The sequence below is a fragment of the Parus major genome, chromosome 22 (genome assembly GCF_001522545.3).
Source record: "Parus major isolate Abel chromosome 22, Parus_major1.1, whole genome shotgun sequence".
Classification (NCBI taxonomy): domain Eukaryota; kingdom Metazoa; phylum Chordata; class Aves; order Passeriformes; family Paridae; genus Parus; species Parus major.
The window spans coordinates 69,989-84,920 of record NC_031790.1 but is presented as its reverse complement, the minus strand read 5'-3'; the positions used below and the strand labels follow the sequence as shown (position 1 = coordinate 84,920).

At 55.9% G+C, this 14,932-nt stretch overlaps 1 protein-coding gene and 1 long non-coding RNA gene across 3 annotated transcripts; both read left to right on the top strand.

Moving 5' to 3' along the window:
- Positions 1–219: 219 nt before the first annotated feature.
- Positions 220–1,873, top strand: LOC117245416. The gene is made up of 3 exons (XR_004500098.1): positions 220–333; positions 1,132–1,224; positions 1,763–1,873. It is a non-coding gene; the product is annotated as an uncharacterized LOC117245416 (long non-coding RNA).
- A 4,084-nt stretch (positions 1,874–5,957) lies between these two features.
- SLC20A1 (solute carrier family 20 member 1) lies at positions 5,958–14,304 on the top strand. Of its 2 annotated transcripts, XM_015648843.3 has the most exons (11): positions 5,959–6,094; positions 6,238–6,698; positions 6,786–6,926; positions 7,026–7,111; positions 8,262–8,358; positions 9,915–10,034; positions 11,515–11,763; positions 11,856–12,405; positions 12,653–12,838; positions 13,092–13,176; positions 13,638–14,304. In XM_015648843.3, the coding sequence occupies exons 2-11, from the start codon at positions 6,353–6,355 to the stop codon at positions 13,791–13,793; spliced, it is 2,016 nt and encodes a 671-aa protein (XP_015504329.1). In that variant the 5' UTR covers positions 5,959–6,094; positions 6,238–6,352; the 3' UTR covers positions 13,794–14,304. The 2 variants fall into 2 exon arrangements, with proteins under 2 accessions (XP_033375270.1, XP_015504329.1); XM_033519379.1 differs by lacking the exon at positions 12,653–12,838 and having other exon boundaries at positions 5,958–6,094.
- Positions 14,305–14,932: the final 628 nt, after the last annotated feature.

Sequence of the window (14,932 nt, the reverse complement as noted above, 5' to 3'; positions counted from 1 at the left end):
GTGTCACGAGCTTGAGCAGCAGTGGCAGGAGAAGCAGCAGCAGCTGCATCATGGTACAGGCAGGGTGGGCCCTGACTCTGATCCTCCTGGTGGCCCTGCCAGCCCAGGATGTTGGGGCTGCTCCGTGGCGAGCACAGGCAGTGGGTAGGTGGGCGTGCCAGGGCCAGCACCCAGCTCTGACAGGTCCTGATGAGCAACAGTGACTCGGAATTCAACTGACACACTTCCTTTCTAAAGCACTGGAGCGTGAGACTGCGCAGGAGAAAGCACCTCAAGAAGGCCATCAGACAGTGCCAGTTCCTGGGGAAAACACCAGGGCCTTTCACACCACAGGTGTGTTGGGTAATCGTTGTCCTTTGGCCATTCAGCAGCATCTGCCGAGATCCCCAGTTTCTGCAGGCTCTGCCCTGGTGCCAAACTGTGCCAGTGCAGAGCCAGAATGCTCTGATAACAGCCAGGAGTGGCTCTGGTGTGACTGTCACCTCTGGGGTGCAGGTTGTTGCTGTTGCTGTCTCAGGGACACACAGTTGGACACTGTGGGTGCAGCAAGATGCTTACCACCTCTCACACTCCATTCTCAGGGATTTCAGAACTTTGCTCTTTTGAGAATGAGGCCACCTGGAGACATCCCTCAGCAAATGATGGGAAATGTGGCACTGGATCTTACATCCCTCCCCCAGCACTTGCATCCCAGACCTTGCTGTGAGACCCTAGAGGCCCTAACACAACAGAGGGAGATCCCTCCTTGGAACTGGGGTCCAAAGGGGTGCACTCTCAGATTGGCATGGCTTAGGGGACTCTACATCATCCTCCTGAAAACTCTGTGCCTGAGCCATGCTGAGGCTTTACTTTTCCCTGATCCTTGACAGTGCTGGCCAACCCTGGGGTAGGTCCCCATGCCAGCATATAGGAATGCTTTCAAAATTATCCAGGCACTGGGCAGTCCTGCCACAGGATGTAAGTGGGAAACAAGTCCTGAAAACTGGGGGCAGGCAAATGCTGCCCATACTGCAGAAAAGACAATAAGTGAGAGGAAAGTTCAGGTATCTCCCTGATACCTAAAGGGCCTGACTTCATCCCCTTGGGGTGTGGGTGCTGGGAGGAAAATGCAACTTTATTCTTTCTATTAAGGTCCAAAGTATCAAGATGGAAGGGGACAATCTTCCATAGAGACATCCAAAGTGCTACATGAAATCCTGAGGGAGCTGAAGATGATACTCGGAGGTGGGTACAGCACAATCGGGCAGCAGAGGTTTCAGGTGCATGTAGGGGCATGCCATAGCCCCCCTGCCCACACCTCAGGCCCTCACTGCAGGGACCCTCCGTGTCATGCCCTGCAGGTATTGGTGAGCTGCAAGGGTGGTCCAGAGTGCCTACTGCCAGTTGTGTCTCCAGATGACAGGGACACAGTGTGTTTGCCCCAGTCAGATCATCCCTGGCCAGAGGACAAGAGAAACTGTGGGTGCATGTGAAGAATCCCCAGCAACAGGGAGCAAAGGGAGACACTGGAAAAACTAGATTGTGGCCACTCCAAAGCGTAAGCAAAGCTGAGAGGAGAGAAGGTCCAGAGAGCAGGGACTTGCTAGGCCTTTGGGAATTCCCTTGGTTTCTACTGAAGCCATGGAAATGTTGCCACCACAGGATGTTTCCTCATTCAGAGATGCTAGTGAAGTGGGAAAGAAGATTTATTGGCAATGTCAGCCTTCCGGTAAGATTGCCAGAGGTGTGCAGGACACACTAACGTGCACAATTGGTCCTCCAGGTGTGAACAGCCTGAGCCTCAACAGCGCTGTCAGCAGGAGATCCACCAGTGCTGGAAACAGCAGGGCAGACCCAAACGCTGTGGATAACGGAGAAGACCCAAACGCTGTGGTGGGCAGAGCAGACACAAATGCTGTGGATGCAAATTCTTTCCAGAACTACTGCATCGAAGGCATCGTGGCAGTCCTTGGCTCGATGCTGCTGGGAATGGTGCTGTGTTGTGCACTCCATCTGTGGAGGAAGAGGAAAAAGTGAGTTGGTGGGGCGGAGGGGTGCTGCCAAACTGGTATTGTATGGCATGAGGCGTTTTGAGCTCTGGGTGCCCAGTAAGTCACTGTGGAGGTTGGTGCTGTGAGCTGGTGCTCCATGCTCTGCCTAGAGTTCTCTGTGCCCACAGCTCCCCTGTGCAGCAGATGCCCACAGCTCATGGGTGCTGCTCTGCACCCTCACGCTCACCCTGTGCCCTGGCCGCGCCTCAGCAGCTTCCTCTCTCCATAGGCGCCTTGCAGCTTCCTGAGCCAGTTCAGAGCACCTGGACAGCTGGACAGAAGCCAGCAGAATATTTGGAATGGTATAAATAAAGAGCAGCAGCACAATCAGTTGTGTTGTACTGGCAGCAAACTCCCATGGGTGCCACTGCAAGCCCTGGGTACTGAGAGGGTGTGGGAAGCCTCACGATGCCACTGAATCTAACTTGCCACTGATTCTAATGGATTCTAACTTGATTTTCACTATATGTACTATCCATGCTTATTGTATAAGCAATACAGTGACCCTTTGCTGTGTTTTTTGCAAATTCATATTAATTCCACTTGAACATGAGGAACATGAGGAAGAACTTTTCTATGCAGGTGACCATTCACTGGAGCAGACTGCTCAGGCTGTGGAGTCTCACCCACTTGTGATATTCCAGGACTGTCTGGACACAGTTTTGTGCAATGTGCTCTGGATGACCCTGCTTGAGGAGGGAAGTGGGACCAGATGACCCCACTGTTGTCCCTTTCAACCTTATCCACAATGTGATTCAAGTTTGTTCTCACTAATACCGTTGCCAGTGATTCACCAGCATGCAGTGAGTGGAAGGGGTCTCATGCAGGAGAGGCACCCAGTGAGATTTCTTCATATGCTTGGGCACCATCTCCTGGAGAAAGGAGCTGAATGAGTGAGCTGTGGCAGACCTTGACAGGGCTTTTTCCATCCCAGCTTACTGGGACACCAGGAAAAGGTGGGCTGCCTGTACAGGCATCCCCTGTGGAGCTCTGCCACAGGGCCCCTGTGTCTGCCTCCTGTCCAGAACAGGCACTGAGTGCTTCCCAGCCTTCAGCAACACATAGACCCAGGATATTTTATATATATTCTGTTCTATACCTCTTGTCATTACATTTTAATGTGGTTCATGCATTTATTCTGAACCTGCTTTCCTGTTGCTCCAGTAAACCAAACTATTGATGAATCTGGATCATGTAAGTTCTCACAGAACATGACCACACTTACAGTGTCCAGTTGGTGATACAGGGAGGGGTGATGTAGGCACATGTGGCAGGGGTGTGAGCAGTGGAACAACTTTTGGGGTGAGGTAAGGAGAGAGATCATTCAACAGTTAAGTCATGGGCAAAACACTTGACTCGGGAAAATGAATTTTAATTTATTACCAATTAACAACAGAGTAGGATAACATGAAATAAGAGGATCAGTCAGGAGTGGAGCTTGGGTAGGCAGGGGTACCAACCACTGTGGTGCTGGGGGTTTCCAGAGACTGCTGGTGACACTTAAGAGGTCCATAATGTGCCAACGAGTGTTGGGATGCCCAGTGATGCTGTTGAACACTAGGGCATGTGCAGGGACCTACAGGTCAAAGCCACCACCAGGACTGGGAGTGCTGATGCCAAACAGGTGGATTTCAGGGCAGGCTCAGCATCCATCAATGGCACCCAATGCAGGAGTTTTAGACTTACCGGTGTTACTGGGGCAGGGGGATGTGGCCCCTGGGTCTGTATGTGAGATGGGCACAGGCTGGAGTGTTTCCCAGGGTGTTTCCCAGCAGCTCCCAGAGAGCTGCCTCACTGCTTTAAGTGCTTCCAGTGTCACAGTCGCACTCCTTAGGAGCAGGGTTCACTGTAGGAGTGAAGCTGACAAAGGTCCAAGGCTCACCTGCAATGTATTGTCCTGGGGGCATCTTGAAGGGCCACCCAGCCTGCTCCTTCCCAGCACATCCTTGGCCCTGCACCCCATCTATTCAGTTCTGCACCCATGTGATCAATGCTGCTCCCCATGTGCTGTACCCCCTTTTGCTCAGTGCTACATCCTTCCACACCTGGCCACTGTGCTTCATGTTTGGTAGTGCATCCCACATACTCTGTGCTGCACCCCATGTACCTGTTGCTGCACCCTGTATTCCCAGCACTGCTCCCCAGACCTGCCTCTACCCCTGCAGGGGTGTAGACACACCTGGATCCCTTCTCAGATTTGGGGGTACAGGGTTATGGGACCTGGGGGCCCAGAACATGGGTCCTCCCAGCTTCACCCAGGGACTCCTGCCGCAGTTTCCTCCCCAGTTCATGCACATAGGGCAGATGGGGACACCCAGTCCCCGTCACCCAGTGGTGACAGGAGTGGGAACTGGGTAAAGGTATGGGATCATCCCCTGCTACTGCTTTGGTGAGCTGAGAGTGGCAAGGGATCCCCATGCTCCAGATACACGTCCCTCCTTATCCCCCTGGCCCAGCCTAGGCCGTGCTGTGGCTCTGTGAACCCAGTGCTGCACGTGGTCCAGGACACAGGGCCCATGGGGACACAGGACGGACTCTGGCCAGGTGACGCAAGGGCAGCGATGCAGCAGGGCTGGGGCACCCTGGCCACTTCCCCCCTGCACCGAGTGCCATCTGAAACCCCTTGTCACTACTGTCCCCATGACGCGATGGCATGCGCTGGCCCAGCTGTGGCCAGCACCCAGCCACTGACCCGTGTGGCAGTACAACCCCTGGCCAGACACCCCAGCTTCCCGTGCCGGCTGACCCGCTGCCCTGGGGCTGCCTGTGGCCTCTGACCACTGAGCCATGCTTCCTGCTGGGCAATGATCAGAGCAAGGTGGAAATGGGCACTGGCGCTCACTCTGCTCAGGGCACACGTGTACCCCCAGCATGTGCATATGGGGCTGTGTGTGCACATATTCACAGAGGGCTGCGTGCTAGCTGCGTGCAGGGGTTCACCCCTGCCTGTGTCGCCCAGGCTGGAGGTGCTGGGGGGGACCCAGCTGAACCTCCTGGGAATCTCCTGGGACCTTGCAGGATACCCTGAGCTGCCACCACACAGCTGTGATAGTGGTGCCACGGCTGGTCCTGGTGGGTACTGGTTTCAGTCCCCATGTGTGGCCCTTGCTGAGGCTGGTGGGTACCCCTAGATTGGCACTGTTGCTGGGTGCTGGTCTCAACCAGTGCAGGCACAAGGCCCAAGGTCCATGCGTGGTGTCAGTTCAGAGCTGGAGTGGGACTGAGCCACACTGGAGTGCCACCCCAGTGGTCAGCAGCTCGGTGCCTGCCTGAGCTGGTGCAGCACTGTTGCCGTGCCTGCCACAGGCTGGTCATGCTGGAGCTGAGCAGAGCTGTTCCACATGTGGGCCAGACCCACACGGACCCACATCCATGCCGAAGCATCGGGCTGTGCTAGAGCCCAGCCTGGGTCTTTACACGTGCTGGGCTGTGCCCGTGCCACACTGGAGCAGATCCCACATTGCTGCCAAGCCGTGCCAGATGTGCCCGAATCCAGTCAAGGCCACACCCGTGCAGGACTGAGTCAGACGATGCCAGGGCAGAGCACACATCTGCGTCAGGATGTGCCACACCGTGCTGGGCCGTGCCAGAGTCGAGTCAGCCCACGGTTGGGCGGTGGTGGTGCCGGTGGCGGTGGCGGTGGCGGTGGCGGTGGCGGTGGCGGTGGCGGTGCCGGTGCCGTCCCTCCACCTCGGCCGACAGTGAGCGTGCACGTGGTTCACAGGCGCGGTGCCCGCGCGGGAGGGCGGGGCTAGGCCCGGGTCTGTGCTCGGCGCTACCCAATGACGGTGCGGCCCCGCCCTACCCCTTCCCGAGCGGACCAATGGGCAGCGAGGGCCGTGCCCGGGCCCGCGGGGGGGGCGGGGCTGAGGTCACGTGGCGGCGGAGGGCGGTGTTAAAGTGCGCCGGGCGCTGTGGCCGCGTCAGTCGGGCCGGCGGGGGCGGGCGGGACCGGTGGGGACCGGTTGTAAGTGGACCGGGAGAACGGGGCTGCAGCGGCAGCGAAGTGGGACCGCAGCTGGGGCTTCCTGGTTAGCGCGGCCTGGCCCGGGCCAGCCCAGCCGGTGAGCGGAGGTGACGGGCGGAGGCGGACACACATACACATGGCGGCGGGAGGGGGCGGTGGCGCGCGCGGTAGCGGCCGTTACCGGCGGCGGGAAGGGCCGGTATCCGGTGCTCACCCTGCTAAGCTCTGTCTTTCCCGCAGGATGAAGAGCGGTGCAGACCATGGCGCGGCACCCAGCCCCCAGTCCCTGCGACAGACTGGCCCGTAGGACGTCGCAGACCCCCCGTGCCCTATAGCGATCCGTCTATTTAATTTTATGCTTAATTTATTAACCCATCACCCCACCCCCGCCATGGAACCGACCCCCGCGGTGCTCACCGCCCCCATGGCTGACTACCTCTGGATGCTGGTCCTGGGTTTTATCATTGCCTTCATCCTGGCCTTCTCTGTTGGTGCAAACGATGTGGCTAACTCCTTCGGCACGGCTGTGGGCTCAGGGGTCGTGACTCTGCGGCAGGCCTGCATCCTGGCCAGCATCTTTGAGACGGTAGGGTCTGTCCTGTTGGGAGCCAAGGTCAGTGAGACCATCCGGAAGGGCCTGATTGATGTAGAGATGTACAACTCCACGCTGCTGATGGCAGGTTCGATCAGTGCCATGTCTGGTAAGGAACAGGGAAGTCACAGTGTAGGGGCAGGATGTCCCTGAGTGCCCTGGTGATGGCTTTCTTAGTAGGCTGGTTCTTTTCCAGGATCTGCTGTGTGGCAGCTGATGGCTTCATTCTTGAAGCTCCCCATTTCTGGTACCCACTGCATCGTTGGAGCAACCATTGGCTTCTCACTGGTGGCCCAAGGGCAAAAAGGTGTCAAATGGTCTGAGTTGCTGAAGATCGGTAAGTCCAGCTGGTGGGACCACCCCAGCCGTGGACCTCATGTGTCCCTGGGCTTCCTTTTCTAGCAGCAGGATGCTGATTGTGCCTCCTGCTTTCTAGTGTTGTCCTGGTTCATCTCACCCCTTCTTTCGGGCATCATGTCTGCTATCCTGTTCTTCCTCGTCCAGAGGTTCATCCTTTGTAAGGTAAGGGCTATCTGCTCTATTTTCTGACACTTTGGGGTTCTTGGCTGCTCTCAATGGACTCGTTGGTTGGCTTATGGTCACCAGGGCTTCTCCTGGCACATCCTGGAGTGTGTGTGTGTTGGCACCAGGGGAGCCCTTTGAGAGCTGAAGAGGTGAGAAAATGGGGCTTGTGGCCACAGCACAGAGTGGACCTTGAGGGCTTTAGAGCATCACCTCCCCTCTGAAACATTAGAGTTGTCTTGCCTGGCTTCAGCAGGAACAGCCCTGTTTCCCAGTAATGAAGTAGACCAGAGCTGTCAGTTGGCCTTTTCCAAAATCTGGGTGTAAGGATTTCTTCCTAATTCGGGGTAGGCTGCAGGTGAAGGTGGTGATCCACAGCCATGGCTTTTCTCGGCTGGGAGGGACAAAATTTTTCCTGGGGCTAGGGGAACCACATTCCTTCCACCTGGGACCCCAGCTATGCAGGGAAACCTTCTGCATATCTGAGGTTAAATTCCTTTAAGTCTTACCTCTAACGATTCAAGGATTCAAGAGATGTTAAGATCTTATCACTAGCAGCCCTTTAAAGCAGCTCAGTGACACCACTGTCACAGTAATCTTGTGTAACCAGCCTCCCAAAGCAGGGCTGGCCCTCTCATGCTCCATTTTGGTGCTGAGCAGTCCAGTTGCTCCATGCTGCTTTGGCATTCAGGAAGACTTGGTGTGCTTGTCCTGATGCCAAATCCCAATTGCTGGGCAGCAGTGGGGATTAAATGCTCCTGCTGCTGGGGTGAGGGCCTTGCTGCCAGGTATGTGGTCATATAAGCTCCTCTGTGAGTAATGGATTTTTTTATTTTGTCCAAGTCAGCTGGAAGGGGATAAAAGCTTTGAAAATTCTTGGGGAGTTGAAAGAAAAATGTAAGTGGAGGTGGCAGTTTGGGGAGCCAGAGAGAGGGTTCAAATGCCAGGTAGAGATGAGTTGTTCCAGGCTTGGGAGTGCTGGAACCTTTGTCTGGGCCTGTGCTAGCTCTTTGGGGAGCCTTGTGGAACCCCAGGTATTTTGCTACCTCCTGACACCGTAGCTGGGGGGCATTTGACTGTGGGTTGTTCCCTAAAGGCTGTTAGGAGCCCTCCAGTCTACCTCTCTACAGCACTGATCTGTGTTTTCCAGGCAGATCCTGTTCCCAACGGCCTGCGAGCTTTGCCTGTCTTCTATGCTTGCACTGTGGGAATCAACCTCTTCTCCATCATGTACACTGGGGCGCCCTGTAAGTGCACAGCAGAATGCTTGAACCTGAATTTTGAAATTCTTTCTAAAGCCTCCATTAAATGCACGATTTACCCCTTTTTTGCTTTACAGGGCTGAGATCTCCTAGAAGGCGGCTGGCCTGTGCCGGTTACAGAAGGCGGCAGGCTAGCCTGCACTGTCTGGGCTAGATAGTTGCCCAACCAAAGAGACCTGCTCAAACTAAACTCCTCCAGACCTTTCTCCTTAGACTTCCCAGGACTGGCCAATAACATGACTTCCCGTTAACTCTTTACCTGTGCTAAAACTTGGGTATCTGCTGGCTGCTGAAGGGACTCTTCAGGCAGCTGGTAGTGGGGCTAGGAGCAGGGAATGGCGTTGTACCTTCTGGTTCATCCTGTCCCTAAAAGCAAGCTAATTATTCTTGTTGAGAAGAGCTGGCCCATGTGCTGCACAGTCTGAGCTTCAGTTGGGAAAGCCAAACTAAGATGCTGTGTTGCAGGAGACAGGTCACAAGCAGAGCTAAGAGAGGGCTCAGCAGGGACAGGCGGATTTGCCCACGGAGCCAGAGGTTCCGTCACCTCCGTTATTTGCTGGGATGACATGGCCTGAGCTGTTTTTTGGTGTGAGTGTGGGTTTCCTGTTGTGGAGGAGCCTCTGGAGGTGGGATGCGGGCAGGCAGTGCTCGCTCTGGCAGGTTTGCTTTGTAAACACTGGCTGGAAAATTTTTTGGAAGGATGTCAGCTTCCCCTTCTCTGGGCTCTCCAACACGGGGGAGAGGAGGACAGGCCTGCAGTGGTGCTGCTGGGGGCACTGGGGCTGCTCCAAAATCACTTGGCCATATCCAGAGTAGATCTATGTTTATCCTGAGCCATGAACTGCAGAGTGAGCTCTAGGTTGCTTGAGCGCAGGGTTTGCAGGCAGACCTGTGCTTGGGTGAGGTGTCTGGGCTGCTTCAGGAGCAGTAAGTCACTACAGCAGCAAATGTAGGGTTTGGATAGTCACAAGCACCTGCTTGGGGTTACGTGATGCCAGTTCTCTGCTCAAAGTTAGGCTGCCTGTGAGAATGCTCCTAAGTGGGTCATGTATCACCTCAGATACCATGAAGCCTAAATTCCCATTGACTCCTGGAGCAGGAGAGCTGCCCTCCCCAGCAGCTGGAGGGGCTGGTGAGCTTCAGGGGGAGCATCCCAAGCTTCAGTCTGCTCTCCAGAGCAGGGAAGCAGCACTGGTGCTGCAGCAGACACACTGGGAGGTGTTTTTCCTTTGACATTGCAGCAAATGAGGGGACAAGAGCTGTGTGGAGCCTGGGGCATACACCACTCTCTACAGGGTCTGGCTGGGGGAGAAGGCTGTGAAGGGTCAGCTGCTGATGGTGATATGACCTGGGGGGCTCAGAGAGTATATCTGCAGTCTCAGTGTGGTTAGTGATGCCTTCCAGCAGTGTTTCTCCCTGGCAGGTGGATTAGCTCAGGACTGTTGCAGGTGATGGAGTCCCTATGCCTGGGAAAACCAAAGTCATATATTGAGGAGGGTTTTGCCCAGAGGTTTTCAAAGATCCGTTGTTTTATTTCCTAGTGCTGGGCTTTGACAAACTTCCTCTGTGGGGTATCCTGCTAATTTCGGCGGGGAGTGCTGTTGTCTGTGCTCTCGTCGTCTGGTTCTTTGTATGTCCGAGAATGAAGAAGAAAATCGACCGTAAGTACTGCATCCCTCTGCGATCCCTGGGGAAGGGCACGCTCTGGCTAACCAAGTTCTCTTCCCAGTGGGAGATCCCATTAGCTGTGGGGCTGTCATTAGGGAATCCTCATCTTCATTCAGGGACTAACCTACTCTTGAGTCATTGGGGCACTCATCACACTGGGCTCTGCCTGCTCCCACCCCAGGCACCCAAAACCCCTCCAGAAGCAGCTGTTGGGCTGCTGAGCAGTGTCTGGGGCTGATTGATCTGTGGGGTGATCTCTCTTGGAGCTGCTGTGGGCAGTATCAGACAGCTTGTCCCACTCTAATAGAGGAGAGAGGGGGCAAGAGACAATCTGCCTGTTGTAACCTTTAATCTTCTCATATCTGCTGAGCAGTCCTTGGCCTGGCTGACGCAGATCACAAGTTTAAATTAAATCCTCTCCCTGTAGCAAAAAACCCAAAACACTATTGAAAGGCATCCAAAGGATCAGCCCTGAGCTTTGCCTCCAGAGCAGTGCTTGGAACTGCATGTGGTCCTGAATATCAATGATGTGTGCAAGCTGGGGCCTTGGGAGTTGGTGATGAGGGGATGTCCTTGTGCTGGTGTAATTGGGGTGTGACTAACAGCTTTATGGCTGTTCTTGACAATCCTCCAGCTGTTTAACTTAACTCCTGCCTGTGAGGTGAGGTGGGCTCTTCTGCCTGTCAGACATGCTCCCTGCCTGCCCATGTCATCCCTGGGAGGAAGTGTGCATGTACAGAGAGATAGTTCTGCTGGGACTGGATGCCAGGATGAAGGGTTAATTCCACAACCCAGCCCTTGAAGGAAACAAAATGACAGGGAAATGGTCATGTTTATGACAAGACAGTGGTTTTGATTGTTGTCTGAAGGAACAGACCTCATGTTTTCACCTGGAGAAAACGTGCTTTTCCTGTTAGAGGTGGAGGAACAGCCTCAGCTTCCAGGGCTGGGTGCTGCTGGCTTGCTTCCCTAGGCTAGACAGGAAACCAGGCTGCCTTTGGGTGGTGGATACCAGCTCCTGTTTGGGTTTGTCATCCACCAGTGGAAGCTGGAGAGGAGCCCAGGCTGGAGCTGCTGGGCTGGTAGAGAAGCTGGGCTCTTCTGGGTACCTTTCTGTCAGCTGTAGGGGTCATAGCCACTCCAAAAGTGGGTCTAGAGCATCCCACTGGCCACAGGGATGGGACAAACATGGCCCAAAGAGGAACCTCTTCACTAGACATTACTGACATAAAAGCCCCATAATGGTGTTCACCACACCCCGTGTGGGTGGGGGTGTCTAAAAATAGGGGATGAGCTGGCTTAGATGGTTTGGCTGTTGTGCCCAAGACAAGGTCTGACTGTCCAGCAGTTTCCAAAGTTCAGGATGGGGAGGAGCTGTAAATTTTATTTAGCTGCCATAAATCTGAGTGGCAAAGGGTGTGGGCTTGCTGCTGGCATTGGGTGCAGTTGTGGAAAGGCTGCCCCTCTTCACAGGAGAGATAAAATCAAGTCCTTCTGAAAGCCCCTTGATGGAGAAGAACATTTGCCCAAAGGAGGAGCAAGAGGAGGCCAAGATGCCCCTGGGGGATGCCAAGGGCCCTGCTGATGATGCAGGGTCGGCTGTTCCCCCCCGTGCAGTGGTGGAGGAGAAGATGGTCTCCTTCAACCTGGGGGAGCTGGAGGAAGCCCCGGAGCAGGAGAGGCTTCCCAGCCTTGACCTGAAGGAAACAAGCATTGACAGTGGTGAGTAGCACGGGGTGATACGCATGGTAAGACTTCCCTAACGCCAAGCACCCCTTGGTGCTAACCCTTCCACCTGCTGTCCCTACTGGCAGGAGCTGTACGGCTGCCCAATGGCAACTTGGTCCACCTGAGCCAGGCAGTGGGCCACCAGCTGGGCTCAGGCGGGCAATACCAGTACCACACTGTGCACAAGGACTCTGGCCTCTACAAGGAGCTGCTGCACAAGCTGCACCTTGCCAAGATGGGGGACTGCATGGGGGACTCAGGGGACAAACCCCTGCGGCGCAATAATAGCTATACCTCCTACACCATGGCCATCTGTGGCATGCCCCTGGATTCTCTGCGTGCCAGGGATAGCGAGGAGGGGGAGAAGCTGAGCTGGTCTGTGGTGGACACTAAGAAGAGGGTCCGCATGGACAGCTACACGAGCTACTGCAATGCAGTGGCAGATGCACACCCGGCTGCAGATGTGGACCTGAACACAGCCCAGGCAGAGCTGGGTGCCAGTGACCACAAGGGCAGCAGTAGCTCCCTGGAAGAGTGGCATGAACAGGACAAGCCTGAGGTGTCCCTACTCTTCCAGTTCCTGCAGATCCTCACAGCCTGTTTCGGCTCCTTCGCTCATGGTGGTAATGATGTCAGGTCAGTGGAGTTAGGGGGAGCCAGGGAGGCTGCTATCTGTCGTGAGTGCTCATAGAATCATGGAATCAAACTAGTTTGGGGTGGAAGGGACCTTAAATACCATCTTGTTCCAACTCCCTGCCATGGACATGTTCCTCTTGACCGGGTTGCTCCATGCACCATCTAATCTGCCTTTGAACGCTTCCAGGGATATTCTATCTTGCCAAGAGCCTTTGTCCCTCTAGACCAGATCCCATTTCTCTTCCAGCAATGCCATTGGGCCCCTGGTTGCACTCTTCCTGGTCTACCAGACGGGCGATGTGGCTACCAGGGTGGCAACTCCCATCTGGCTGCTTCTCTATGGGGGTGCAGGGATTTGCATTGGCTTGTGGGTCTGGGGAAGGAGAGTCATCCAGACGATGGGGAAGGACCTGACTCCCATCACACCATCCAGGTAAGGGCTACCATGGAGCAGAGAGGATGTTCCAGGCAGCCTGAGAGCTGCGTTCTGCTCCAGGAGCCACTCTCCCTTCTCTCTTGTGGGTTTCAGTGCTGGAGCTGGGGTGTGTGTAGCTCCAATACCTCGCTGCATCCTGGGGGGTTCATCTGGGGCTCTGGAGAGCCAAGCTGTGCTGCTTTGAGCTGAGCCCACTGGGTGTTCTGGGGTATCCAGTGCCCCTATTCTGATCTGCTTTCTGTCCCTGCAGTGGCTTCAGCATTGAGCTGGCATCAGCAGTGACAGTGGTCATTGCCTCCAATGTTGGCCTCCCAATCAGCACAACCCACTGCAAGGTAGGAGGGGTAGCGGGGGGATAGCTTTGGCTCAGTGTGAGCTCAATGTTCCCAAATCCTGGTGCTTGAAGGGCTGAGCTGTGTGGGAGGCCCCACTCTGGGCTGCTGGCCACTGTCAGCTCCCAGCTCTGCCACTTGCATCTCAATGTGAGGTGGCAGTGGCTGCCCGGCCTTGGGGTGGGTCCCTGGGGCACTTGGGACATGATGGGAGAACAAAACCCCTTTCAGGGTCCCCTAGGCTCTACCAAGAGGCCAATGGAACCTAAGTTCTGTGGGGTCCTGGTCCTGTCACCCCTCTGGGGTGCCAACTCCTTGCCCTGCACTCCCTGCTTGCGCTCTTGTAAGGTCCCCACGGGCTGGAGCAGGATTCAGGGCTCTGGCCTTGGGGGGTGAAGGAGCGCATGTTTGGGGAGTGCAGATGCCTGCTCTGGTGCTGAGCCATGCCCTGACTCCTTGGGCAGGTGGGCTCAGTGGTCTCAGTGGGCTGGCTGCGCTCCAGGAAGGCAGTGGACTGGCGCCTCTTCCGAAACATCTTCATGGCGTGGTTCGTCACTGTCCCCATCTCCGGCCTCATTAGTGCTGCCATCATGGCTGTCTTCAAGTTCGCTGTCCTGTGACGGCACCAGGGCTCCCACTGCTCCTGCTTCCCACTGCACTGCTATCCTCCCTTGAGGAGCCACTGAGGCTGCCTGCTGTGGGGTGGCAGCTGCACCAGCTGCGTGTAGTGCTGTCACTGAAGTATCTTTTTTTTTTTTATTATTTTTTAAATATAACTGTCTTGGCGCTAACATTGTGGGGGGTGTGCTGCCAGGGCTGTATCTGCCCCCAGGTGACCCCCCTGATCTGCTGTAGCTGTAGATAAGCAGTTAGTGGGGGTCACTTTCTCACTTCTACTGAGCCCCTGGTAGTGATTTCTTGGGGGAAGGACAGAAGTTGGTCCTCGCCGGCCCCAGAACAAAGGGCTGGGGAGTCATGGGATACCCCTCTTGCAGGCTGTGCAGTGTTCAGCTTTGCCTCCATTGCCGTAGTGCTGTGGACACCATCCTGCTCGGGGGCCCTGGGGGCTGCCCTCTGGCCTCCTGTCACTGCTGCTACCTCGAACTTAATAAAGATTTCCTTCGTATGCCAGTGCTGCCTGTGGTTCTGGGGAATTTGGGATACGGTGGGGGCTAAGGTGCTTCCCCGTAGCCCTCCCTGCTTTGGCCCCGTGCTCTGCGAGGGAGCTGGGGACAAAGATAAGAGCCTCACGTGCCCCCTGGATCATGGGAGGGGCTGTAAACAGCCATGGGTTATCGGGGCCCTCCACCTGGGGGCGGCTGCCCCTCTCATCAGCCCCGGCCCCGGTGTGGGGGGATGTGTGGGTGTGATCGCGTGTCCGGCCGTGTGTCTGTCCCTCCACAGCCCTGGGACAACAGTTGCTCCGCCGCCCTTCCATGTGCTGTGGGATGCTCCTTACTGCCTGGGTCAAGGCCGGGCCCAGGGCCTCACGTCAGCGGCCTCGGGGTGTCGCAAGAATGTCGGTGGGGGCAGCCGGGAGTGCTGAGGGAGGGGGACGGTCCTATGGGGCGACACACGTAGGTTTCGAGAGGTGCTTTATGTGCTGCTAACGCAGCCCCGTAGGGCGGGGGTGCCCGATCCTGTCCCGATCTCCCCGTTAAGAAGCCGGGCCGTATTCGCCGCGGCCGCGGCGCCCATCGGGGCGGCTTGGGGGGGCGGCGGCGAGGCCGGTCCCTGACCCCAGTTAATGATTCCCCGC

Coding starts and splice junctions, on each gene's coding strand:
- SLC20A1 (XM_015648843.3), top strand. CDS start 6,353: ATGCTTAATTTATTAACCCATCACCCCACCCCCGCCATGGAACCGACC. Junction 12,406..12,652: donor CATGGTGGTAATGATGTCAG/GTCAGTGGAGTT, acceptor TTTCTCTTCCAG/CAATGCCATTGGGCCCCTGG. Junction 13,177..13,637: donor TCAGCACAACCCACTGCAAG/GTAGGAGGGGTA, acceptor CTCCTTGGGCAG/GTGGGCTCAGTGGTCTCAGT.